This window comes from Salvia miltiorrhiza, chromosome 4 (genome assembly GCF_028751815.1).
Source record: "Salvia miltiorrhiza cultivar Shanhuang (shh) chromosome 4, IMPLAD_Smil_shh, whole genome shotgun sequence".
Classification (NCBI taxonomy): domain Eukaryota; kingdom Viridiplantae; phylum Streptophyta; class Magnoliopsida; order Lamiales; family Lamiaceae; genus Salvia; species Salvia miltiorrhiza.
Genome location: NC_080390.1, coordinates 1,769,067 through 1,796,656, shown reverse-complemented (window position 1 = coordinate 1,796,656; position 27,590 = coordinate 1,769,067). Strand labels below are relative to the sequence as shown.

General features: G+C 38.6%; 5 protein-coding genes across 5 annotated transcripts; 2 read left to right on the top strand and 3 right to left on the bottom strand.

The window, feature by feature from the left end:
* Positions 1 to 1,526: 1,526 nt before the first annotated feature.
* LOC131022129 (10 kDa chaperonin 1, chloroplastic) lies at positions 1,527 to 3,986 on the bottom strand. Its single transcript, XM_057951540.1, has 7 exons — positions 3,805 to 3,986; positions 3,642 to 3,718; positions 3,499 to 3,549; positions 2,383 to 2,448; positions 2,222 to 2,269; positions 2,069 to 2,098; positions 1,527 to 1,821 (listed from the first exon to the last, which is right to left on the bottom strand). The coding sequence occupies exons 1-7, from the start codon at positions 3,884 to 3,886 to the stop codon at positions 1,753 to 1,755; spliced, it is 423 nt and encodes a 140-aa protein (XP_057807523.1). The 5' UTR covers positions 3,887 to 3,986; the 3' UTR covers positions 1,527 to 1,752.
* A 503-nt stretch (positions 3,987 to 4,489) lies between these two features.
* LOC131022128 (uncharacterized) lies at positions 4,490 to 6,303 on the top strand. Its single transcript, XM_057951539.1, has 2 exons — positions 4,490 to 4,868; positions 5,659 to 6,303. Exons 1-2 carry the CDS (start codon positions 4,772 to 4,774, stop codon positions 6,246 to 6,248), a joined length of 687 nt encoding a protein of 228 aa, XP_057807522.1. The 5' UTR covers positions 4,490 to 4,771; the 3' UTR covers positions 6,249 to 6,303.
* A 5,031-nt stretch (positions 6,304 to 11,334) lies between these two features.
* LOC131022127 (E3 ubiquitin-protein ligase ATL4-like) lies at positions 11,335 to 12,774 on the bottom strand. The gene has a single exon (XM_057951538.1). It carries the CDS (start codon positions 12,627 to 12,629, stop codon positions 11,553 to 11,555), a length of 1,077 nt encoding a protein of 358 aa, XP_057807521.1. The 5' UTR covers positions 12,630 to 12,774; the 3' UTR covers positions 11,335 to 11,552.
* A 7,041-nt stretch (positions 12,775 to 19,815) lies between these two features.
* Positions 19,816 to 22,962, top strand: LOC131021113 (uncharacterized). The gene has a single exon (XM_057950202.1). The coding sequence runs from the start codon at positions 19,816 to 19,818 to the stop codon at positions 22,960 to 22,962; it is 3,147 nt and encodes a 1,048-aa protein (XP_057806185.1).
* Positions 22,963 to 23,340: 378 nt separating this feature from the next.
* LOC131022126 (uncharacterized) lies at positions 23,341 to 26,209 on the bottom strand. The gene is made up of 2 exons (XM_057951537.1): positions 24,285 to 26,209; positions 23,341 to 24,203 (listed from the first exon to the last, which is right to left on the bottom strand). Exons 1-2 carry the CDS (start codon positions 26,196 to 26,198, stop codon positions 23,649 to 23,651), a joined length of 2,469 nt encoding a protein of 822 aa, XP_057807520.1. The 5' UTR covers positions 26,199 to 26,209; the 3' UTR covers positions 23,341 to 23,648.
* Between the last annotated feature and the right edge of the window lie 1,381 nt (positions 26,210 to 27,590).

Sequence of the window (27,590 nt, the reverse complement as noted above, 5' to 3'; positions counted from 1 at the left end):
CTAACATCTAACATGACTTTGCCCACGTAATGAATTAATGAAATGATTTGTTGGTTCACTGCATGCCTTTATAAGTGAGTAAGTCTACTCAGAACTCCATTATTGTTTGATTTTGCGGGATAAAACATTATTTTACGAATTTTAATAGGGTTTTTTTTCGAAAAAAAAAAAGAAATGTATCGGTTCGGTTTGACACCACCCATCGGTGCGGTGCGGTTCCAATTTTCAGCATCGGTTCGATTTTCGGTTTTCAGGATTTGGTGCAGTTTTGCACCGAACCGAACCGATGCTCACACTTACTTCTGAGAACGAACTGTTGTCGTGCTTTTTCCACTAAGAAACTCTGTTGTGGCGTCTGCTTATTGGAAGTCACGTTGCAGTAGCCGGCAAGCTGCACCTACTCTCGCGTTCGCAGTTTTGCGCCTCGAAGTCCTCTCTCGACTTCATGATAAAGCTATTTCATGCTATTTTTTTAATAAATTAACATTATTAAATAAAGAAATTTAAAAGTCGCGTCACAAGAAAGTCAAATCCAAGACTTTTGACCTCAAACATTAATCGAAAATGATGTTTGCACACCATCGACTGATTTTTTTGTCTCTTCTTTTCCATAGATCATGTTTGTATTAAACAACAAAACTTTTGGCTGGTCCTTGTTCCATGAATTCTTAATTTACTTTGCGATTATATCAGTCGATGGTGTGCAAACATCATTTTTCGATTAAGTAATTATTATCATAAGAAAAAATTATTAATGATTATAAAAAAAGAGAATGTTTCAAAAATATTACTTCATTTTTTCACGTCAATTGTTATTTACGCACGAGAACTTATACTTTTAGGGGCCGTTTGATTTACAGTTTAGGATTGATTAGGATTAAAATTATCTTGAGAAATTAGTGTGGATTAGTGTGGATTTATATTATTTCATGGGCGTTTGATATCATGGCTACTTAATTCTATATTATGTTTGATATCCATAGGATTATGTTGGATTATATTATCTAATACCAAAACTATCCTCACATAATTTTAAAAATATCATGTGTCCACCATTACTTGGGCATTTGCATCGATATGCGTGAGAAAGGGTAGCAGAATTTTTATCCAACTTCTCAGTATTAAATTTATCCGATGGGGGGTGGGCGGATTATTAGTATGGGTTAATCCCACAAAATAGCATGGAGAAGTAGGATTAAGTAGGAGTTGACCATATTAACTGCATATGATATCAAACATCACACTAATCTGTATTAATTTAATTTATCCTACCTATAAACACATATCAAACAGGCCCTTATTTATTTGATCAAGTAATTATTATCATAAAAGAAAATAACCATTGATATAATATCAAAAAATAACAGATAACCATCAGCTAGATAATTAAGCTATCATCACATCATTCACATGTTTTCCTTATATAATTGTAATTGTGCAAAACCTAATTTGATAAAAGTTCAATAATTAATTTAATAATTCAGTAATTACCACGCTATGCTTTAAAGTTTGTGTGCAAAAATAAATTTGACTAAAGTTCAATAATTTATAAGTAGTTAACCTTGAAAAAAATAGGAATGTCACACAAATTTGGTAGAATGATCAAATCTCATAACAGTAACCTGCAAAACTACATCTTCCTCAACTAGATAGATGCTGACAAAATTTGTGACATAAAAAGCAAAGCATGTTTTAAGGTTTGGGACACGACACTACGCCGGAGCAATAGGAGTTTGAAGGTGTTATCTGCATCTAGTCGACCACGGCCAGCAAGTCGCTTGCTTTGCAGAAACAATGCCGCTCCTCCGTTCCCAACTCCACCTGACAAAGATATGGAGTTACTAAGATTTTCGAGGGGCACGTAAGATCCACATGAGACATGTAAGATTCACTCGGTACTCGACAGACCCACACAAGACATGTAAGATGATCCATATCCCACCCCATCTACAATGCAGTTTTTACTTTATCTTTGTAACAACAACACTATCTCACATCCATATGTTCAAATCTCATCATTCAACATATATCAGTCTTTCAAGCATACATGAGTCTGTCATTCACGTACCTCGTATGCATTTATGTCGGAGAAAAGAACCTGTAAAGAAGGAAACCATGAGTACAATAAGTGCGTTGAAATCAATAACGAGCACGAGAGGGAAGGCACTTTGATATTCTTGAAATGAAAAGCTCAATAATATCCAAAGCTTTTTAGATTCACCTTCTTTCCAGTCTCCACTTCCTTGGCCTCGGTTCCAACAGAGACAACCTAAAAAGGAATTGATGCGATATTATAGCGAGAATGTCTTCCTACTACAACATGATTTTGAAAGAGAAGTTATGGAATGAAAACATCAAATCTGCACACACTGTATAACTCACCTCCCCTACGAGGTAACGCTCAAACTTAACTGCAGACTTTGGTAACAAAACTCCCCCAGCCGATTTCTGCACGCACAACAATCATCTGTTAGCTAAAGATGGATAAAGAAAACCATACAACACGTCCAAACTCGTCTGCAAAGTTATGCAAGCATTATGATCGTTGTTTATAAAAAGGCTAGCGCAATCCTCAACGAAAAGCATCATGAACCACCCCCTATCAGCAGCTGTCATATGGATATCGTCGGATAACAAAAAATGCAGAAAGGAAATGCAGACAAATGAAACAAGAAAGTTCTTCAAACTTAATGTAAATGCAAACCGGCTCAGGTAACCTTACAACCGGAGCCTTATAGGCTCATACAACCATTTGGATAAACGTGCATAAGGGAAAACAAAATCAAAATTCAAATTTAAAAGCATTACTTGGCTTGAAGATACATATTCTGGCATGAAAAATATGATAATCAAAAATGGAAAACGTAAATAAATGGATGGTTCATAATTAATGGGAAATTTTGAACATGCCAAACACATCAAACAGTCCTCTCACATTCCCAAAATCCAAACAGAAGAATAAAAGTTTGCAATTTGAACATTCATCAATTCATCAACACTCCAACTCTAAAAAAGAACAATAATTGAGGTTCATATAAGATATGAGAGTTCTTGCCTATAATCTGTACTTGCATATCTTTGAACTTCTCTATTCCAATAAATGAGAACTCCACACTATTCAACCAAAGAATTAGTGACAGGGCAGCAATTTTCCCAACTCTGGACACCTCATGCTACAATCTATACTTAAGTAAGAAAATTCCCATTATCCAAAACTCCAAAATGTCATCCACCATTCTTGATTCCAACTTTGTTCCACAAAACCACTAACAAAGTAACAGTAAGAATTACATTTACAACAACAATTCACCACAAAAACATATACATTTATGCAACCCACAAATTAAACATATTCAATCAAAGTAAACAACAATTATTACATCAAACAGTTCTCTCACATTCCCAAAATCCAAACAGAAGAATAAAGTCTGCAATTTGAACATTCCAGAAAATCAAATTCACATTTCTATGAATGGCGAAGACATGAAAAATTAGTACCTCGGGTAGAACCTCGAGACGAATCAGAACTCTGTCAGCTTGCGGCACAACCTAGAAACAAAAAAAATCGCAATTACTGAGCTCCATTTTCAAATCTTATCCTTCACGCACACAAAATAAATGAATTCTGCAGGAGCCAAAACCTTAGAGGGTTCGTATTTCGTGGAAATCGCATTCACTTTCAAAGAGCTCCTCTGAAGACCTACGGAAAATCCCCCAACTACCTCCGAGACAGCGGTTGAATCAGTAAACCGGAAAAAAAAAAATTAGGTTACGCTGAAATTTGAACATCAGTAAAATGTTTACCTGCTGGAGCGGTGGAGAACGAGGAGAATTTCGGTGTGTGAGAAGCGAAGGGCTTAGATAGGGTAACGAAAGAAGACGCCATGGATAAGCAAGTGAGAGAAACTATCGACAAATGAAGGTATTGTACTGTAGGCTGTGGTGCTAGTACTGCAGTTCTAACCAAAATGCAGGTTTTCTTCTCAGACAGGGGTTATAGCCACGTGTGAGGCTGCTGTTGGTTGATTCCACAGCGTTCTGGATACTTCTATACCCGACCCGGATACTCGACCCCAGCTTACCCGACAACTAAATGGGCTCGGGTTTTGGAAACCCCACGGGCCGGGGGCCCATCCGTGACTATCAAATCATCCGGTTCATAAACATTAGCACATCGTACTTAAGCAATTGATTTGAATCCCTAGTGTTACTTCTCAAACTAATCATTTAATTAAGGTAATTTATGGATATTTTGAATTTAAAAATGATTAGAATATAGCCTGTGAGGTTTTGTTAAAATGACAAAGTTGAGACACCAAAAAATTCTTAATTAAAATTAAAAAAATTTAATTAGATTCATAATTAGAGAATTAATTAAAAGGTTACTTAGTTTGTAATTTTTTTCTCCTTTTATTTATTTAATGCAGCATTTTTCATAAAAAAAAAGAAGAAAAAAACCAAGAAGTTGTCTTCATTTACCTTTGAAAAGAAAAAGAAAGCAATCAAGGGAAGGGGTATCCAATCTGGGCCCACCACCGCTATCTTTTTGTCCTAAATCCACTCCACATTCTTCCTTTCATTCTCCCACTTTTCTTCTTTTCAAGATACAACTATCCCCCATTTTCTTCCCCTCCCATTTAATATAATCTCCAATGCTGCCATTCTTGGAAAAAAAATATTCCTTTTTGAGCTCATCACTCTGTTTTTCTAGTCTCAGAAAAAGAAACCCAACTTTCTTGAACCTTCAATATTTTGTTCTGGTCTGCTGTTGATGGTGATGAAGGCCCTTAAGTTTTGCTGCACCTTTCACTTGACTGTTCTCTGTTACTTTCTTCTGCAACCACTTTTTGTTTGCTCCAAGAATCATGGTAATCCTGCCTTTCTGGACTTCTTTGCCTTGAATCCTTTTCCTTTTGCTAGTTTTTGTGTGTGTGTGTGTGTGTTTGTGTGTTTTAACATTGTACTTTGTGGAAATGGTTTGATTGAATACGTTTAATTTGTGGGTTGCATAAATGTATATGTTTTTGTGGTGAATTGTTGTTGTAAATGTAAATCTTAGTGTTACTTTGTTAGTGGTTTTGTGAAACAAAGTTGGAATCAAGAATGGTGGATGACATTTTGGAGTTTTGGATAATGGGAATTTTGTTACTTAAGTATAGATTGTAGCATGAGGTTTCAAGAGTTGGGAAAATTGCTGCCATGTCACTAATTCTTGGTTGAATGGTGTGGAGTTCTCATTTATAGAAATGGAGAAGTTCAAAGATATGCAAGTACAGATTATAGGCAAGAACTCTCATATCTTATATGAACCTCAATTATTGTTCTTTTTTAGAGTTGGAGTGTTGATGAATTGATGAAAGTGTTTGGTTTCTGTATACCAAATTATTACAGCAGAAGGCAAGCTTTAGTTGCTATTGGCTTACTTCACTGGCTCTATAATCCTAATTCATGGAAAACTAGTGATTTGTCCTCTCAAATGTATAATGCTAACTCTGCAACTCATATTTTGTAGTTTAGTTTGATGATGTCTCACATAGGATAATGCAACTATGGATTATCAAATTGAAGATTGAGAATCCGAAGTATTTATTTGACAAGAATCATAGCTCAACTAAGTAGGTGAAAGCTTCTTACTGTTGCTCATCATCTATGCTGTAGGAAATGCTGCTAATGACCTTCTTGACATCATCAACAACAATCGAACGTCCCAGAAGCTTCCCAAGTTAAGCAGCAGTCGAGGCCTCGGGTGCATTGCTCTGCAGTATGCACAAGAATGCAAGGGCAACTGCAGCAGCAACAATACCATCCATTGTCAGCCGTTAGAGGATGACTTCACCGAAGTCTTTGCTCCCAACTGTGGTGTCGAGCTCCCCACTTTCGGAACCATATCCGGCCTTATTTTGGGATGCCACCAGAAATATCTTCAGCCACATGAAGCCTTCCCAAATGTCCTCGTTCAAGATCAGAAGACGCTGTCTCTGCTGAGAAACAAGACGATCACTGAAGCTGGAGTGGGTATAATTGGCAGCCACAAGCACAAGGGGCCTTACATTTGGTGTGTTTTGTTCAGTAACAGCCCGACAAACAGTACGTTTGTTCTTGAAGATCTCGGTGAAGGAATCGAGCAGAAGAGAGGCTGTTACAGTGGAGCTACCTTGCCTTGCAGTGCAGGACACAAGAATTCTGGTTTGGTTTTGAACACTTTGATACTTTTGTTCATAATTTATTCTTCCTCACTTTTGTGGTGAATGGTGATTACTGTTATTTGATTATTATTTTTGATATTCCATCTTCGTTTAAGCATTTATAGACTCTCTCATTCACTATGGATTTTGCTGCAACATTCATTTTAGACTGCCTTTGTTGTGGTAATGTGCAAGTTGCTTTTCAACATGATACAGTTAGTTTGTTTCAATAATAATAATACTATAGTTAATTTCTTCACCTTTTTATTTGGGCCACTTTCTTGAATCTATAGGATATTCAATCTGATTTTTATTTATTAATTAGTCCATGGGAAATAAACTGTAATTCTTGGAGTTGTAGAATTGTACATGTCCAAAAAAAAAAAAAATTGTTGGGCCTTGGCCTTTTCAGAGCCTGGCTTCAAATTTGTTCTTCACTTGTGTCATTTTGAAAAACTTAGAATTTTTTTTTAATGTTGAGTGTCTTGATGTCATTATTATGTAGTGAATGTGGATTAATAGAATGAAATAATGTTATTTTACATCAGCAAATCTTATCAGTGAATATCAGTGAGCTACCTCTGATATTTCCATTGACTTCCTTCAAGTATTTCATACTATGCAACATCAATTAAATTGCTCTTTGGAAAAAAAGTGTTCTTACTAAATAAATAAAAATACATTCACACTAATACTCCTAGTGACTCGAACCTCCTATTAGTTAGAGAAGAAGCGTAGTACTCACAAACTGTGTTCGTCGTCAATTAAATTGCTCTTTACACACTTGGGAATCCACTTATATATTGGATTTGATTCCATTCAACTTATTTATACTTTAGGTTATGGTCAAAAAATACGCGAACTTTGAAAAAAATTGTAATTTCTACCTAAAGTTTCAATTAAGCCAGAAAATACATGAATTTATACTTTTGTTGCGATTTTCACCTGAATTTGACTTTCGGCGAAATTAGAGTTTAGTTGATAGTCGAAAGTTCACATGATGTTGGTCTAACTCCTGATGATGACGAGTATTTAGAAGCTCGGAGGTCTAAGAAGTCAAAAATTCTAATTTCGTCGAAAGTTAAACTTAGGTGAAAATTGTAATAAAAATATAAATTTATGTACTTTTTAACTTAATTAAAAATTCAAGTTAAAATTATACATTTTTTAAAAAAATTCACATACTATTTTTTTAGTCATAACCCCTATACTTAATATACAAGATTTTGAACCTTGATAAAATTAAGATTTTGAACCTTGATAAAATAATTGAAGTAGAAATTGTGGGAATGGGTTGTGGGGGAGTTGACTTATGAAATAACTTCCATTAGCAGAATCCTACCAAAATCCATCTAATATTTAGTAGTGTGTGGTCACTTGTAAATGGGGAAGCATATCTATTGTGTCAAAGTCCAGCATTTGCAGCAGCATTCAAAACCCTAATCCCCCAAATTGTGCCACATGCAGCCACATTCCCCTCAACTATGGCACTACATCATTTACCTAACTTATTTTGCTGGCATTCTACATAGATGCTTCCATCACATTTAATACCTATATATATAGAGAGAGAGAGAGCTGGCTACCTTATTTATTTAAAATCATACAATCACCATATTTACAATATGAGTATTAAATCAATTATACAAGTAATTGGAATTCTCAAAACTTTTGCTAAAAAATCTAGGATTTTTACCTTTTGTGATCATTTCCTTTTTATCTCTTGTAGTGGTCTAGTGCTTGAGATATACCCCCCTCTGTTCTAAAGCAGAACGCATTTTTTATCATTTCAATACGTCCCATGAAAGTGTGCATATTCTAGTTAAAATATTAAATACTACTTCACCCCAAACTTCTTATTTTTTGTCATCACTTCCCTCTGTTCTAAAGCAGAACGCACTTTTTATCATTTCAGTACGTCCCATGAAAGTGTGCATATTCTAGTTAAAATATTATACTTCACCCCAAACTTCTTATTTTTTGTCATCACTTTCGTAATTTATTTACAACCTTATCACATATGAGTAATATATATTTTCAGTAACACTACAACAAAAGTGGGTTCTTTTCTCCACTCACGACGCAACTAATTACATTTATTAAAGCATGCGTTGGAGCTTGGTGTGCATATTAATTAATATTCCGAGAGAGTATATACGTGTGTCATTTATAAGTTTAACATAAATGCATAAACATTGCCAATAGTGTAATATAATTGTTATAAAAGCTACTATATATATTCATAATACTTACATACTCTATTCTTTTTATTAATCCATGCATGCAAAAGGGATTCGATATATATTTTAAATTTTAATTATTCTTCACCTAAAAACAGAAAAGAGATGGTCCGTGCATGCCGTGCGTAAATAAAAGTTTGGTTGGCGAATTTTGGCTTTAGTTTTTGTCACATATGGGGAGAAGAAGCTCTTTTGCTCACAAAATATGGAGAAATTAAGAAAGGCAATGTGATGCGTGTAAGACAAGTAAATTTGTCTAACTAATTCGTACTATTTTAAGACATGTATTTTTGCAAAAGCTCTTGCTTTTTCCTGTTGGATCAAACGACATTTTATATGCATATCTTGTGTTTTGTGCTCTAAAAATCGTGTTTTCCTCAAAATAAAGAACAAGAAAGTGAATTGTGTGTGTGTGTGTGCTTCCTCAAGAAGATACATTAGGGAATGCATGCATCATATATAGCCTTTTGTAGTAGTCATTATCTCTACGATCAATTTAGTTATGATCCCTAATGTCATAACCATTATATTTAATTTATAATGTGAGTTCGTTTTATAAGTACTGATTAGGTTAATTAAGTATATTTTAAATTCTATGTTAAGTGCATGTTTGGTAGTTGGTAGTAAAATTTTGGACTCTTTATTAAGAAAAAAGACTTGTTCTCAAAGTATAAGGAGATGCATGCGCTCCTAAAGGAAAAAAAGTTGGATGTTAATAAATTGTTGATAGATCTTTACCCTCACAATTTAAATATTAAAAATCTTAATGTATTAATAGATCCTTTGTGAGAGGTCTTGGCTTCAATCTCGTCTGCGTGCGGATAGTTTTTTCCCACCTTTGTGTGGGTAGTGGTTCCGCCTGCGTGTGATTTTTTTTTTTTCACATTTTGTGTGGTGTAGTGATCCCGTCTGCATGCGGATTGCTTATTTGATTAGATTATAGATACTTCTTGCAAGTGGCGTACTTCCTGTAAGTGGCGGAGCTAGAAATTTTGTTTCGGGGAGAGGGGGTGAACTTTTACGGGGTTCGGGGGCGGTAGGCCCCTGAATTTTTTTTAGGCATTTTTTATATCAAATACAAGCATAAGAGTAATAATAAAGAACAACATTTTCATAGATTATATAATTTCAAACATTACAAATTTTTTTGGGGCATTCCGTACATTTTAAGCATTTTTTAATTAAAAGACAAGCATAATAATAATAATAATAATAATAATAATAATAATAATAATAATAATAATAATAATAATAATAATAATAATAATAATATTTTAATGGATTGTATAATTTCAATACATTACAAACTAGTTTAATACATTACAAAAAAAAAATTGGGACATTTCTATACATTTTAGGTATTTTTTTTTATTAAAAGACAAGCATAATAGTAATAGTAATACTAACAAAGAACAACATTTTCATAGATTCTATAATGTCAATCCATTACAAATTTTTTTGGGGGCATTCCGTACATTTTAGGCATTTTTTATTGAAAGACAAGCACAATAATAATAATAATAATAATGAACTATATTTTTATAAACTATAGTATAATTTTAAATAAAACAATTAACCTTAAATTAATCTATGAGGGAATATAACAAGAAAATCAATTTTTGTAAAATAAGACTCTTTTATAATTAGAAATAGATAAATATATATTTTTTAAAATTAAATTTATAAAAAAAAAATGGGAGCGGGCTTCAGCACCCCTGGATCCGCCCCTGCTTCTTGCGAACAATGTATTAATTATAATAATCACAAAACTAAGTTGTACATAGTATTTACTTGTATTGTGTTGGCCAAGCAGTAGACTGGTTATACCTATGATCATATATCTTGGATTTTAGTTCACCATGGCTCGACCTTTAAATTTTTTTATTTAATATTAATCTATATATAGAAAAAAAAGTTATAATATACTCCATCCGTCTCAAGCCAGTAGGCTCATTTCTTTTCGGCACGGAGATTAAAAAATTCACTTTTTGGTAGTTAAATGTGGTATGGTCCACCAAAAATAACCTTTTAAGAGTACTTCCTTGTGAAAAAACTAAATAGTATTGTTACTTAATAAAGCCCTAAACATTTTTATATTAAGATTGAGCCTATTGGAGTGGGACAACCTAAAATAAAAAATGAGTCTATTGAAGTGGGACGGAGGGAGTAACTAAGTAGTGCAGACAGATAAATAGTACTCCTAAGTACTGTTTGGGTTTTAAATTCCAAAAATATTCATTATGTTCCGTTGCAAATTCCATGTATAAACTATATGATCAAAACCTCTAGTGATCGACTAGAATAATGATCTGGGGCAAAAAAATATTGTGCACGAAAATGTCACTACATGCAGAGAAAAAAGACAGGCTGCATTGCATAAGCATACGAAGATAGATCCATGTTTGTAGGGATTAATATAAATATATTGAGACAAGTTAGGGGTTGGACCACAATTTTAGATGACCAAAAAAAACAAAACGAGGATTAATGTCACATGTAAGTAGACGATAGTTGGTGGAGAATGGAATGTGGAGAGCTTATAAAACTATTTGGGATAACAACAAATACCCTTCTTGTCCCTTCTTCCCCCATTTACCAAAGGAGATTGTGTTTGTTTCCACCCATAAACACTGCATGTGAATTGCCTTCACCCAATTTTATTTTATTTCCTCACCACATCAAATATTAATCAAATTTCCAACATGAACAACAAAACAAACAGGTGTGAGTCGTTTTGGTTAACTAATTCTTGCGTGGGAAATATTTGACCTGAGTTTTACCTAAATCACAAAAGGTAGTAATATGTGCTACTTCCCAACGGAATTTAATACTATAAATATAGTAAAGATAATTAGATTTAATCAAAGACAAGAGTTAAATTCCCATTCCCATTTAATCAAAGACACTAATTTTAATGAAATATTAGAATAAAGATAATTTTAGGCAATATACATAAAATAAATCAAAAAAGAATTGTATTCGCTCTCCAGATTTTGCCAAAAATCCACTTAAACCTTACTGATCTAAAGCGTGGATAGCAAATAAGGAGTTTCTGCGGGAAAAAAAGGTGAAGGTTTATGTAACAAGAATTACGAAATTACCCCTAATGATCGGAAGAATTTACATTTCATATCCCAGAAAGCCACCGGAACAGCTCGCTGATCTCCTCTCCGACGCGGTTCGCCTCCAGATCGTCCACGGCGGCGGCGGCGGCGACAGGGTCGCTCCGCCGGCTGCTGCCGGAGAAGAATCTTCCCGAGCTTCTAAACGACACTGATGCCAATCTGTCTACGTAATCTCGCAGCCAGTTCCTGCCGCTGGAAACATCCGCCGCGAGCGCCTCCCCCGGCGCCTCCGGTATCGGAATCCCGACCGACGATTCCTTGTCCGCGGAGGTGCAGTCGGAAGCTCCTCTGCGGTGAGTGACTGACCCCGCCGCGACCTCGTAGCCGCTATCGTCCACGATGTACTCGAAGGAGCCTATGGAATACGACCGCCGCTCTCCTTCCGCCAGCTCCGGAGCGCCTCCGCCGCGGCGGCGGCTGATGCTTCCGATCTCAATCCGGAAACTGCCGCTGTTGCCGTTTCCGTCGCGAAAACCGCCGGCGCCGGCGCCGCGGTTCGGATTGGGGAGTATTTTATCGAACACCTCGGAATCGGAGACGATCACCGGGGAGCGGCAGAGCGGGCACGTCTGATTGGAGACGATCCACGCGTCGATGCAGGTAGCGTGGAACGCGTGGCAGCAGATAGGCAGCAGGCGGAGCTGATCGTGCGGCTCGAACTTCGACAGGCACACGGCGCAGTCGCCGCCGGTGAGGTTCCCGGTGACCGAGCGGAACGTGAAGACCGGGAGGGAATCCAGCAAGGCGTCGGGCGGCGCCGCGTGGCATTGCGGCTGGCTAGGGTTCTGGCTGGAGGAGTCGCGCCGCAGCACGACGTCGTCGGCGGCGGAGAAGCTGCGATGGATGCGCTTGGAGAGGAGCCGGAGGAGGAGGTAGATGGAGGCGGAGATGATGACGGCGGAGGCGATGATGATAATGACTATGACTATCGAAGACGACGAGACGTCGTCGGACGAGGAGGAGGATCGGGAAGAAGGCGATGGCCTGTCCGTGTAGGGCGGCGGCAGCTGTGGCATTTGCGTGATGACGGAGGAGGAGCCGCCGTCGAAGATGGTCGTGGGCGGCGGCTGGGCGGACATAGAATCAGAGTGGGGGGATTTTAAGAGAGAGAAAGCGAGGGTTTTTGTTTGGATTAGAGCATGTTTAGAGAGAGAAAGGGAGATGGTGATGGGGGCGGAGGTATTTATTGTTGCCACCGGTGGAGGAGTTAAGGAACTGATAAATGAGCCCAAGTTTTCGTGCTTTTCTTGAGGGTGAGGTGGCACGTGACCTCGCACGTGCCCGAGTTTACACGCCAAAACAATAAGTATCATCTCCCCTTTCTTTTCTCAAAAAAAAAAAAAAAAATCTCCCCTTTCTTCTTATACAGTACGGAATTCTTTGTTTTTAAAAATAAAATAAAATTTCAAATACTCCATCCGTCCCATGAAACATGACACTTTTTTTCGGCACGAGAATTAAGAAATTGGTATTTTGTGTGGTAGGTGAAAATGTGAATAATGGGTAAATTTTTTGCCATTTTTAGAAATGTGTTATGCTTCGTGGAACATATCAAAAAGGAAACTGTGTCATACTTCGTGGGACGGAGGGAGTAGTATTGAGAGGATATATGAACCTCATTAATGATAATGACGTTTTATATTTTATTCCGATATTTATTTGTTTAAATACAAAATCCAGTGGGTGAGATGACATACTAACTCTACTAATGAGTATTAATGTGGGAAATTAGTTACAAATGTATGTAAAAATGAAAAGGAGGGTGACCGGTGCAAGTACAGAATTAAAGAGGGAGTAGATGAAATGAAATGAAATTTGTGGGCAAACAAAAACAGTAAATAGTGGTGTGGGGTTATTTTATTAGAAAGGCTTATAGAGGTTTGGGGCCAATCGGTGGGGTCTCTCTCTCTCTCTCTCTCTCTCTCATATTGAAAGAATTAAGATGGAATGGTTGTGTTGTGGAGTTCTTGGATTTGGTTTAGCAATTTGGTTTTGTTGAGGTGCATTATGTTGAAGTTCTTCATCTTAATAATATCGGTTAGCTAATGATGTAGGTGGATTCTTCTTTTTAATTTTAATACTCCATCGGTCTATTCGTCACCGTAAAAGTGTATTACATATGAAATGATGCGGCTTTTAAGAAAATATTGACAGTTAACAGTGGCGGAGCCAGGAATTAATTTGGGAGATGGCTGAACTTGTACGGGATTCGGGAGCCCCCGAGATTTTTTTTTTAATATTCCGTATATTTAAGGCATTTTTTATTAAAAGACGAGCATAATAGTAATACTACATTATATGGTTTCAATGTATAACAAATTAGTTTCAATATATTACAAATTTTTTTTGGACATTCTTTATTTTTAAGGCATTTTTATTAAAAGACGAGCATAATAGTAATTTTTTTTATCAATAAAATTTTATTCAAGAAAAGGTTAATGGTACCAGAAGTACCATAATACATCAATGATCAAACCAAAGGTGAGTACTCATTAGAGCACCACTTGGAGAAATGAACATTTGACTCAACAATTTGATAAATCTTATTCCAATACAGTTTTTTATAGTTTCAATATATTACAAATTAATTCCAATACATTACAATTTTTTTTTTTTTTTGTCATTTTGTACATTTTAGGCATTTTATATTAAAAGACAAGCATAATAGTAATAATAATGTATAATATTTTTATAGATTATATAGTTTTAAATAACACAATGGGGCATGTCACGAAATAGAAATAATACACTTTTATAGGACGAACGAAAATAAAAAAAATTGATACACTCTTACATACGTATGAAATACTATATATACATAGTTATTAAGGTTACTATGAATTGGAAGATAAACTAAATTCAAGCATTACATCTTTGTTATTTTGGTAGTGATATATTCTCTAAAGTGTATGCATGCTACAAGGATTTTCAATCCACGGCGTAAGCTGGTGTGATACCTTAAATAAAAATGTATATCTAAAAATTTCATGGAGATTGCCATATGCTTAGGGATATAACACATGCAAATATAAGTAAGGCACCGCTTCAGATTTTTAGGGACAATTTATTATAATTTGCTAGTGTTGTTTGAAAATAGTACTTAGCAATTTAAATCTTTTCATTTATTTAATTAATTGAGCATACAGTATGCTTAGTTTGGTTTGTTGTCCCTCTAAGGAGAAAGAGATATTTAACTATAATTGCTAAAATGTATGAATGTTTTTTGTTTTCTTTTTCTTTTTTTCCATTTAATAAGATATCTAATTCAGCTGCTAAAATATATGAATATAAAATGTAGTTGGGTGATTCGAAATGCTTGACATTCTTTAATTAACCCCAATCCGATTTACACTCCTATTCAAGTTGCTAAACATTGTGCATTATTGGGGTATATTGGATTGAGATTTTGTAAGATTTTAAAGGATTTTAAAAGGTCCATGAATTTTAAAGGACTTTAGAAATTCATAGACTCTGCGTGGAGTCGCGTAGAGTTTAGAGGAATCTATCGAAATCTCAAGTCTGAAGCTCGAATTTCATTTTTTGTATTTTTTTTGACAAATCCATCAGAATCCGTGAATTATTAAAATCCATAAAATGTTGAATACCACCTGATTTTAAAAGACTTTAAAAAATCTGGATTGAATACATCTAGATTTTAAAGGACTTTTAAAAATCAAGATTGAATACACCCAAACTTTCGAAATCCTTTAAAATCCTACGGAAACTTAATCCAATACTCACTAATAATTTTGGGGGGGGGGGGACATTAAGTTGATGCTATAATAGAACGTTGTAAAAAGGATGGTCAAAGATAGGTCAAAAACCTTTTTCAGACTTTAATTGACCAATTTCTAACCGTGCCACGAAACGTTGTATAATAAAATACACAAAATATAAATTTCACTACATTTAGAGGTGTCTCATCATTTATATTTGGGTCCATCAATAGTATCCGAAGGAAATTTGACTCTTACTGATCAGTAAATACTACCAATTCAGGTGGTTGAATATGATAGCTTCTTATTGTAGGCAATTAAATTTGTCGTCAAATTAAATCGTGCCACGTGTAAATTCATGAATTAAATATTCAATTATATTTTCTATTTTATTAAATGGGATTTTATTCCTAAATTAAATAGATATATAATTAATATTTAACATAAATGAATTAATGGGCTTATGGACACCTAAAGCCCTAAGGCCCATACATGGAGGCCCAAAGCCCATAAAGCCCATGAAGCCCATCTCTAAAATCTATAAATAGAGGTGTTGGGGTGCTCATTAGAAGGACGTGAAGGAACGGAAGATCGAAGAGTATAAAGAATTCTCTCTAGTATCGCAAGTTGAAAGAGGCGAAGAATTGGAGAGTTCAAGTATTCTTCCAAGTATTCAAGTATCTTGAAGAATTCTATCTAGCGTTCAAGTCTTCTTCGAATCTTCAAGTATTTGAGCATTCAAATCTTCAAGTATCCTTCGAAATCTTCAAGCGTTCAAGTCTTCTTCGAATCTTCAAGTATTTGAGCATTCAAATCTTCAAGTATTCTTCAAGTATCTTCAAGTGATCAAACCTTCAAATCTTCAAGTGATCAAGGCGTTCTTACAAATTCCAAGAACGATCTTCCTCAAATCAAATCAACCAAGTCCCAAAGCTTCAAGGCGTTCTTACAAATTCTAAGGACGTTCTTCAAATCAAATCAAATCAAGTTCGAAAGCTTCAAGGCGTTCTTACAAAATTCTAAGGACGTTCTTCTCAAATCAAATCAAGTTCAACGTTCAATCCAAAATCACGACTTAAGTCCCTTGGATTGGCGTCATCAAATCAAGTATTTCAATAACCTTCGAGCTTGTTCAAGAATCAAATGGAAGAGAAGAATCAGAGGATTAACTAGATATTGCAACCCGCATAAATCTATCTTCAAATCTATCAAATTATCTTTGTAACGCATTTTGTATTTTATCAAATTGAAATACAAAAATTTGTGTTTACAAATTTTGGCACGCCCGGTGGGACATCTCTACCTCTCATCTCTACTCTTCACAAAAAAATCTTGAACAATGTCCATTCAACCAAATGCAACTGCTCCAGCTTCATCTAAAGGTTCTTCGGAAAGCATCGGTGTGATCACGCGAAGCAAAGCAAAATTGATGCAAGAGGTGTCCAAGTCAACCTCCCGTCTTCCATCTATCCATGAAGAAGATGACAACTCTGAGAGAAGCTTCACATTCCCCACTGAAAATTATCAACTCCATGCAAGTGTCATGATGACAAACACTTCCACCATGGAGGAACAACTCTTGAACTTGACAAAGATGGTTGAATCTCTAACCAAGCACATCCAAGAGCAAGATGCCCAGATTGCAAAGCTTAAAGGAGAAAAAGGAGATTCAAGCCACGCCAACAACGATAGGGAAGGCGAAGAAAGCGAAGAAGATGGAGAGAATAACGATGAAGAAATCTCCAAAGACAAATCAAAGAGTGATGGAAAAAGGCTCTCAGGAAAAGACATTCTCTTCTCGTCTGGTGGCCTCATTCCCATTGACCAACTCAAAGAGTTCATCGAAGCAACAATGAAGAATAACTCCGATGGAAGCTCCAAGTCATCGTTAACTTACTCCAAGCCATATACTCGGCGAATTGACAGTATGAGGATGCCTCTTGGCTATCAACCACCAAAATTTCAACAGTTTGATGGCAAAGGAAATCCAAGACAACATGTGGCTCATTTCATTGAAACATGCAACAACGCTGGTACTTATGGAGATCATTTGGTCAAACAGTTTGTTCGTTCATTGAAAGGTAATGCCTTTGATTGGTACACCGACTTAGAATCAAACTCAATTGATAGTTGGGAACAACTGGAGCATGAGTTCCTCAACCGCTTCTATAGCACTAGAAGAACTGTCAGCATGGTGGAGCTCACAAGTTCGCGTCAATTCAAAGAAGAGCCAGTCATTGATTACATCAATCGATGGAGAAACCTTTGTCTCAACTGCAAGGATCGATTGTCTGAATCATCTGCCATCGAAATGTGTATTCAAGGGATGCATTGGGGCTTGCAATATATTCTGCGAGGAATCCAGCCAAGAACATTCGAGGAACTAGCCACTAGAGCTCATGATATGGAGTTGAGCATGATGGCAAGAGGGATCGAAGGACCACCAATCCAGGAGTCTAGCAAATTCAAGCCAGAATTCAAGAAAGGAGGAAAACCATATGACAAAGCACCAAAGAAGGAATCTATGGCAGTGAAAGCAACTTCTGTGAAATTTCTAAAGAAAGAAGTTAACCAGGAAGACAACCAGAATGCTTCACGAGACAATCAGAACTCTTCCCGAGACATGGGGCAAAGAAGACTTACCTTGAAAGAAATGCAACAAAAGCAATACCCTTTCTTAGACTCTGATGTTTCAGGAATTTTTGATGACCTGCTCAAAGAAAAGCTTATCGAGTTGCCAGAAATGAAGCGACCAAATGAAGCAGGGAGGACAGACGATCCAAATTATTGCAAATACCATCGTCTGGTTGGGCACCCCATACATGATTGCTTCATCTTCAAAGACAGGGTCATGCGATTAGCTCGAGAAGGGAAAATATCTCTTGAAGAAGACGCTACTACTGTAAATATGGTCTCCACCGACTTGAATGACATAATAGAAGGTATTGGAACCCTGTATGATACATCCAACCAAGTAGATGAAGAACCTGAAATAAACATGGAAGAAGACGATGATGCATTGGCAATCACATTCTCCAATGAAGACTTGCAACTTGGATTCGAACCTCATAACAGGCCATTGTTCGTGAGTTGTTATACACAGGAGCAAAAGGTCAATCGAATTCTCATCGATGGAGGCTCGGCAGTCAATATCTTGCCACTAAGGACTTTGAAGCAATTGGGAATCCAAGCAGAAGAGCTGTCAAACAGTCGATTGATGATTCAAGGTTTCAACCATGAAGGGCAAAGAGCTCTTGGAACTATAAGGCTGCGATTGCAGATGCAGGACATGGAGTCCACAGCGTTGCTTCATGTGATTGATGCAAGGACATCCTACAACATGCTTCTGGGTCGACCATGGCTTCATGAAAATGGTGTTATTTCTTCTACATTGCACCAATGCTTCAAATACTATCAAAATGGCACCGTAAGAAAAGTGGTGGGTGATCACAAACCTTTCACAGAAGCAGAGTCACATTTCGCCGATGCTCAATTCTATTTGGGAAGAACTAAAGCAACAATGGTGGAAAGGGATGTACCACAGGAGGAGTCAGGATCCCGCCAAGAGAAAGAATCTCGCCCAAAGATGGAAGGTTTCACCATCCCTTTGACTAAGATTGATGCCAAAAAGCCCATTCCTCAGTCACTCAAAGATTTTGCCCGACCAAAGCAAAGTGGCGCCACAGAACATGGAGATCTCTCAGACAAAGAACTCTCAAAACACTTTGGTCCGAAGGCATACAAACTCCTTGTGAATGCTGGATACAATCCCCAAGAAAGCTCCACGTCAAAGTCTTATGTGAGAAAAACTGCTAATACAAGCCAAAATCCCAAGGCAGGCTTGGGATACATGGTGCAAAGCCCCATTCGTATTGCCATCAAGAGAGCCACTGCTAACTATGCTAGCACCAAGCAAATCCCGAAATCTTCAAGCAATCGGAGAACCCAAAGGGTTTCTGTTTTCAAAAGATTGGATGAAAGAAAAGCTCAACGAATATCTGTCTTTAAAAGGCTTGGCAAAGGCAAGTCGTGGAAAAAGGACGTGACAAAAAGGGCAAATGAATTGGACATAACAGAGAAGCTAAGGAGCTCGATTCCTTCCCATATGAAGAAGTGTACCACTTTGCTCATATCATGTGGAAAAGAATTGAAGGCCAAAATGAAGACAATCATCTTTACACGGGATGCCGAAGACGATGAAGATAGAGAGAGTGTGGCTTCATCTTACTACACTACTAATAGTGCTAGTAATCCAGTTCCTCTTCCTCATACTACTCAAGGTCAAGTGCGTCGCGAAGATGTTGTTACATCAAACCATATCACCTCATGTGAAGAAGTGGTTGTCGAAGAGGAAGACGCTGAAATAGCTCCTCAGCAGTTTGAAGAAGGAGTTGAGGGTACCGTTGATGAATTGAGATAAATTAATTTGGGCACTATTGAAGATCCACGACCCACTTACATCAGCGCGTTGTTGACTGTTGATGAGGAATACTCATATATCGAATTGCTCAAAGAATTCAAAGACATCTTTGCATGGTCTTATAAGGAAATGCCGGGGTTGAGCTCCAAGATAGCTGTTCATCATTTAGCCGTTAGAAAGGATGCACGACCAGTCAAGCAGGCCCAGCGCCGATTCCGACCAGAATTAGTTCCTCTAATTGAAGCTGAAGTGAACAAACTCATCAATGTGGGTTTTATTAGAGAAGTCAAATACCCAACATGGATTTCAAGCATTGTTCCAGTAAGAAAGAAAAATGGACAAATTCGTGTATGTGTTGACTTCAGGGACTTGAATGAAGCATGCCCCAAGGATGACTTTCCATTGCCAATTGCCGAATTGATGATCGATGCCACAACTGGGCATGAAGCATTAACCTTCATGGATGGATCTTCCGGTTACAATCAAATTCGCATGTCACCAAATGAGGAAGAGTTAACAGCATTTCGAACCCCGAAAGGAATCTATTGCTACAAAGTGATGCCATTTGGGTTGAAGAACGCTGGTGCCACTTACCAAAGAGCCATGCAGAAGATATTTGATGATATACTTCATAAAAATGTTGAGTGTTACGTGGATGATTTGGTGGTTAAGTCCAAAAAACGAAACAATCACCTACAAGATCTACGAATGGTTTTTGAGCGATTGAGAAAACATCAGTTGAAGATGAATCCACTAAAATGCGCATTTGGTGTCAAGTCTGGCAAATTTCTTGGGTTCATCGTTCGCCATCAAGGGATAGAAATTGAACAAGCAAAGATTGATGCCATACTAAAAATGCCCGAACCTCGAAATATCCATGACCTGAAAAGTTTGCAAGGGAAGTTAGCATACTTACGAAGGTTTATTTCAAATTTAGCTGGAAGGTGTCAACCATTTAGCCGAATTATGAAGAAGGGTATACCATTCGAGTGGGATGAGTCATGTAGAAATGCTTTCAAGAATATCAAATCTTACTTGATGCAGCCTCCTGTATTAGCAGCACCTGTGCCAGGACGCCCCTTGATTTTGTATATTGCTGCTCAAGAACGATCCATGGGAGCTCTCCTTGCGCAAGAAAATGAAGGTGGAAAAGAGAATGCATTATACTACTTGAGCAGAACAATGACACCAAATGAGTTGAAATATGCTCCAATTGAGAAGCTGTGTTTGGCATTGATTTTCTCCATCCAAAAGCTTAAGCATTATTTCCAAGCTCACACTGTCCGCCTTATATCCAAGGCAAACCCTTTAAAGTTTGTGATGTCAAGACCTGTTCTATCTGACAGACTTGCACGTTGGTACCTCCAACTGCAACAATTTGAGATTGTGTATGTTCCTCAAAAGGCTGTGAAGGGACAAGTGTTGGCAGACTTCTTAGCAGACCACCCAATTCCGGCTGAATGGGAGCTAAGTGATGACCTCCCGGATGAAGATGCACTTGTAATCGATGTCGCCCTACCATGGTGGATGTTTTTCGATGGAGCATCTCATAAAGAAGGTGCTGGTGCCGGGATCGTGTTCGTGACACCAGAACGTCAAGTGCTGCCATTTTCATTCACTCTAACTGAGAATTGCTCTAACAATGTAGCAGAATATCAAGCTCTGATCCTCGGTTTGGAAATGGCGTTGAATATGCAGCAATCTCACCTCAAAGTATATGGTGATTCTAAATTGGTGGTTAATCAAATACTTGGACTGTATGAAGTGAAGAAACCTGAATTATTGCCATACGTCAAGTATGCTCGCAAGATCATTGAGTGGCTTGGAGATGTGGAAATCGAACATGTTCCAAGAAGTGAAAATAAGCAAGCAGATGCCTTGGCTAAACTCGCATCTACCATAGCTATGATCAGTGGCGAAATTCAAATTCCAGTGTGTGAAAGATGGGTTATACCACCTATTTTTGAAGAAGAGAAATGCGAAGAAATTGAAAGTCATCTTGTTGAGGTCTTCGAAATTGAGGAAGAAGATTGGCGCCAATTGTTGGTTGATTATTTGAAGTATGATAAATTACCAAATGATCCACGTCGAAGGGTTGACGTCCGACGGCGCGCCACTCGCTTCATTTTCTTCAAAGGGACGCTTTATAGGAGGTCTTTTGATGGAGTATTTCTCAGGTGCCTAAGTAGTGAGGAAGCTGCTAAAGCCATGGAAGAGGCGCATTCCGGCATTTGCGGTGCTCATCAGTCAGGTCCAAAGCTGCACTTTCGAATCAAGAGGATGGGCTACTACTGGCCAACTATGGTGAAAGATTGTTTGGATTATGCGCAAAGATGTCAAGCCTGCCAATTTCATGCGAACCTGATTCATCAGCCACCCGAGCCATTACACCCCACAGTTGCATCCTGGCCTTTTGATGCATGGGGCATGGATGTTGTTGGTCCATTGACAAAATCATCAGGGGGACATTTATACATTTTGGCAGCGACCGATTACTTCTCCAAGTGGGCTGAGGCGATACCATTAAGAGAAGTGAAGAAAGAGACCGTTGCTGAGTTTATCAAGACCAACATCATCTATCGCTATGGAGTTCCTCGCTACATCATAACTGATAATGGAACACCTTTCAGCAACACGGTGATAAACAAGCTTTGTGAAAAATTCGGCTTCAAGCAACGGAAGTCATCGATGTATAATGCACCGGCAAATGGGTTGGCTGAGGCATTCAACAAGACTTTGTGCAATCTGTTGAAGAAAATTGTTTCAAAATCAAAGCGTGACTGGCATGAACGCATTGGGGAAGCATTGTGGGCGTATCGAACCACCTATAGAACTCCCACGCAGGCAACGCCTTACTCTTTGGTATATGGGGTTGAAGCCGTCATCCCTCTCGAGCAACAAATTCCCTCTTTGAGAATGGCCATCCAGGAAGGGCTAACTGAAGAAGAAAATGCACGTTTGCGTCTGGAGGAACTCGAAGCTCTAGATGAGAAAAGGCTGGAAGCTCAGCAAAAGTTAGAATGCTACCAAGCTCGCCTCTCAAAGTCTTTCAACAAGACGGTGCGAGTGCGTTCTTTTCAAGTTGGAGATTTGGTCCTCGCTGTGAGGAGGCCAATCGTTGTCACTCATCGTGTTGGAAACAAATTCGTATCAAGGTGGGATGGCCCATATGTTGTCAAGGAAGTCTACACAAACGGAGCATACATGCTTCTTTCTGATGACAACGTCAGAGTTGGGCCTATCAATGGCAAGTTCCTGAAACGTTACTATCCTTGAAAGGTGGTAGAAGTTGAAGCATGTACATATGTATATAGTTTAATGCAAAAAAAAAAAAAAAAAAAAAATAGAAAAGCCAAAAAATAGAAAAACAGAAAAGCCAAAAAAATGAGTCAGATGAAGAAAAGCAACAAAATGGAGTGTATGAAGACAGCTCCTTGACGCACGAGCCTAAACTGCATGTTACTCCTGGCCCGCATGAGTATAAACTGTGCACGGCACCCAATCTCAAACACTTGTTGATCCTATGAACTACGTTTTGACTTGATCCCTTTCAAAAGGGTACGTAGGCAGCTTAGATAATTTCTAAGTTCAGTCATAAGTTGTGTTTGACTCTTTTCAATTTATATCATCAAGTTATGATTTAAGTTGATTATGTGAAGCCAAAAACGTTTCATTCCAAAATAGCAAAGAAATCAAGTCATCAAAAGAAGCACAAGCATTGGGAGAAGATGTCAAAATATCCATGACAAACCAAATGAGAATCATCAAAAGAGGAATGATAAAAATGCAATATACTAAGCAAAAGGGTCTTGATCTCTCAAAATCTGCTGCATAGACTCTAGTGAAAGCTTCAAGGCTTCCAAATTCTTCAAGACCTCATCATTTCTCGAAGCCTCCTCAAGCTTGGCCATGTCTTCCTTGAGTACCTTGATCTCACCACGAGTAGTCTTGAGTATCAGGCTTCACTGCTCCAAAGACACCAACAATTCTTTCTTGCGTTTCTCCAACTCATCAAGATCCGCTTTTAAAGCATCACAATTCGCAGCATCCTTCTTCCCTTTGGCAAACTTCTCTTGAAGGCAAACCTTGACCTCTCGAACTTTGAGTGTGTGGCCTTCATTGATCTCATGAGAAGCCGACCTTACTTTATCAAAAGTGGTGGCTTTGGAGAATAGTTCATCAATACTATCTTCAAGGTTGGAAAGGTCAAGACCACAAATAATCTTCATACGGGAAAGGCCACTCCGTATCTCGTCTTCAAGCGCCGATAGAAACTCGACTTTGGTTCTCTCAACCTTGTCACGAAGCTTTCCCCAAATGATCCTGCAGCACGACTTGAGTTCATCATCGATCATGCGTGTGGCATTGAACTCGGAAGGCGCCCCACATGATGGCATTGGTCGGGGGCGGGATTGTTTAGCAAGACAAGGAATCTCGTTTGACTTATTGGATTCAATGGATACGCAGTCGATTGGTGAGCCCTTCTCAAGATTATTTCCAAACACTTCTTTCAAAGTCTACAAAAGGGCAAGAAGAAGATGCAATTAGAATGGAAATTATATATCAATACGAAAAGAAGATACGAGATGAGGAAAGACCTTGTTCACATCGGCATCCACTAGAGTTGGCTCTTCCTCAACGTGACCCTCGGCCGGTTTTGAGGACCCCGCAATTCTCTTCTTTTTCCAATTACGCTCAGAATTGCTACTACCAGAATCAGCTATAAGGGTGGTAGAGACGACCTTCCTCTTTCCATCTTTGGAGTTGATTGCTTCTTCCTGATCTTTTCTTTTAAAAGTGATATGAGCCGGAGAAGAGATTTTGTCTTCAAAAGAAAATCTGTACGTCCTATCCCACCAAGTCTTATAGTCGACTGAACAATGTATCTTCATGTCCAAAGAAGATCGTGGAAAACATGCCCTTGATCGCGATCTGTGCAGCAAACACATGCGCCAAAGGTTGAGACCTTCTTCCAAAGATGTCCTTCGAATGTTCTGAGTAAGGCTGCTGGGTACGATTTGGTAATAGCCAAATTGACGGCTGAAGCGGTGAGGACCATAAAACTCCACGATGAAGTGGTCGTCCAGCCGGCGAACCAAAAAACTCGAGCGAATAGCCATGAAGAAGCATTGCTCAATCTCTCTTGTATTTTCACCATCGACATAGAAAATGTCATCTTCCTTGGTGAATGAGGTACAATTCCAACGAATCGAATTGTACGACTGAATTCGTTCGCGGCACACAACAGGCAGATAATACTTCGCAGCTCCTTCGCCTGAGTATAGAGTCATCTTGGCGACACCAAGGCTTCTTGGAAGGGGAATGTGAGTGTTGAAATAGAGCGCTATCCAACCATATATGAAATGAAAGGGTAGCGTCACCAGGACAAGAGAAGGCTCCATAGAACTAGAGATAGTGTTCAACCCTTTGTAGATGCTGGCTAGAACTGGAGCTGTAAGGGCAACTTTCTGTTTGCACGCCATCAAACTTGCCATTTTGAAAGAGGTTGGTCTAATCGACATGGCATCACCATCTGGAAAAACAAAGATACACAACCAGCAAGCTATATGAGCTGCCAAGTACATAGTGGTGTGATACTTGTCACTAGCATCAAGCTCGATGAATGGAGCCCTTTCTTCAGAAGACCATGGTTGATGCGCTTCAAATGAACCACTCGGATTATAAGTCGATTTGGGGCGTTGAGATTTCTTTGCCCTGCGAGCAGGAGGATGAGAATACTTTGAAGCTTTCTTCGACCAAAATTTGATCCATTCATCGATAGAAACTGAGCTCTTAGGATCCTTGCCATCACGATGCTTAAGAGAATAGTAAGCAGAGAGTAAATATCTACAACTCAAGGGAATGAACGGGTTGCCAAACTGATCTTTGCCAAGAATCTCTTTCGCGCAGGGTACAACCTCATCATACAGTGTCCCGGTACACGGAAGCCCTGATAGATACTGTAAATCCCATAGAGAAATAGACATCTCGCCAAATGAAGTGAGAATGGTGTTCGTCGCAGGACACCAAGCTTCACAGAACGCTTTAACCATCTCGGGCTGGCAATCATAAGTGAAAAGAGAAGCATAAACTGCATCATAGATACCAACAACTCGGAGTTCATTCCCGCAGCGGCTAAGGATATCTTCAGTCCACTCCCAATAGCCTTCAAAGAAATGAAATTCCCCACGAAAGCTTGTAACCCTTCCCCATTTGGCATCTTTATCGATGATCCTTCGCCTCAAAGTCAATAGAAAATTGGATTCCTTGCTTTGCCAAGGACGGGCCGGATGCAATGTATGAGCCTTCGACGCTTTGTTCAAACTGATCTCGCTGGTCCATTCCGACTGATATAGAGAATTCAAAAGTTTGGGCCAAGGTTTCACATAGTGGCCTATCAATGCCGGAAATACTCTTAGATGCATGCCCATTTCCGTCTCTTGCTCATCATCACTCAAAATCAGCAAATAGTCTTGACCCTTGACCACAATATCTTTGAAGACCACCATCATGACACTGCAAGGAAGCAACACATCCAGACTTAGAAATTTATTTGCATTTAAATAAAATGTGAATTAAATTCTAGTCAAGATAAAAGGAGGCAAGCAAAAGGAGGCAAGATTGAATTATATATATATATATAAATATATATATATATATATATATATATATAATAAAAAGGAGAAATTTAATCATTAAAAAAAAAAAGGCCACCACTCCTTGAATTATATATATATATATATATATATATATATATATATAGAAATTCAATCATAAAAAAAAAAAAGAGAGGTAAAAAAAAAAAAAATCGGCCCATCTCAAACCAATTACCCTTAGCCCATCTCCCACTATCTCTTTCACAAAAATAAAGCCCATCTCCCACTATCTCTTTCACAAAAATAAAGCCCATCTCCCACTATCTCTTTCACAAAAAATAAAGCCCATATCCCACTATCTCTTTCACAAAAAATAAAGCCCATATCCCACTATCTCTTTCACAAAAATAAAGCCCATCTCTCTATGTTTTTTTTAAAAAAAATCGGCCCACTTTTTTTCACTAAAGAAAGGCCTCTCTCTCTCTCTACCCATTGCTTGCTTTTTCAGCACCCTCTCATCATCAATCTCATGCAGCATCACCCTCTCTCTCTCTATGCGAAGAAGAAGAAAAGAAGCAGATGGGAGAAGAAAAATGGCGCCGGAGGAAAATTCCGGCGGTCAAACCGCCTCATCCGTTCCCCTCACCCTCTTCTTTGTCTCTCTCACTCCGACTCAAACCAAAATCCACACCCAACAGCAGCGCCACCACGACGCCGCCAAGAACCCCCACGGCGCCGACCTCAAGGCCAAGAAGATGAAGAAATCGCGCCCCAAACCAACGCCTGCAACTCTGAAACCGCCGCTGCTACTGATGCAGCCGAGTATGCTCCCTACCCGAAACTGGAGCCGGACGATGTCGCTCCAGTAGCCGATACTTGGAGCTCCGCCCCTTCTCAGCCGCCAAGAAGCACCAGTCGGCGCACGCGGAGGACCCCGCGGCGGCGCTGGCGACCGCCCGGCACGAGTTCGGCGAGCACGGCGGCGTGAACATGTCAATCGAGGCGCCCCAGGTTGAGCACGGTGGGGTTGAAGTGGCGGCTGTAGATAAAGAAGTCGCGCTCGGGGCCCAGCTCGCCGCTGAACATCCGCCGCATCGTCTCCCCATATCTCAGTATCATGATGGACAGCAGTCATGGCAATGTAAATCTCTGTGCCACCAGGAATGTCGAGGCTTCCCAGTTTAACATCTTCCGATGCTTGCCTATTTAGCGCGACTGCTGGAGGGTAGAGTCGAAGGGTCTCGTTCAATATCATGCTCACATTGTGCCATGCATAAAAACTAACTGGTTCGAGAACAATAAGGAAAG

Excerpts from the sequence above, each read along its gene's own strand:
- LOC131022129 (XM_057951540.1), bottom strand. The coding sequence starts at position 3,886 with ATGGCGTCTTCTTTCGTTACCCTATCTAAGCCCTTCGCTTCTCACACA. Across the intron at positions 3,719-3,804 it reads GTTCTCCACCGCTCCAGCAG|TTGGGGGATTTTCCGTAGGT; the intron begins GTAAACATTTTA and ends TCTCGGAGGTAG. Across the intron at positions 2,449-3,498 it reads GTCTCGAGGTTCTACCCGAG|AAATCGGCTGGGGGAGTTTT; the intron begins GTACTAATTTTT and ends TTGTGCGTGCAG.
- LOC131022128 (XM_057951539.1), top strand. The coding sequence starts at position 4,772 with ATGGTGATGAAGGCCCTTAAGTTTTGCTGCACCTTTCACTTGACTGTT. Across the intron at positions 4,869-5,658 it reads TGTTTGCTCCAAGAATCATG|GAAATGCTGCTAATGACCTT; the intron begins GTAATCCTGCCT and ends TCTATGCTGTAG.
- LOC131022127 (XM_057951538.1), bottom strand. The coding sequence starts at position 12,629 with ATGTCCGCCCAGCCGCCGCCCACGACCATCTTCGACGGCGGCTCCTCC.
- LOC131021113 (XM_057950202.1), top strand. The coding sequence starts at position 19,816 with ATGCCGGGGTTGAGCTCCAAGATAGCTGTTCATCATTTAGCCGTTAGA.
- LOC131022126 (XM_057951537.1), bottom strand. The coding sequence starts at position 26,198 with ATGATGGTGGTCTTCAAAGATATTGTGGTCAAGGGTCAAGACTATTTG. Across the intron at positions 24,204-24,284 it reads TGGATGCCGATGTGAACAAG|ACTTTGAAAGAAGTGTTTGG; the intron begins GTCTTTCCTCAT and ends GCCCTTTTGTAG.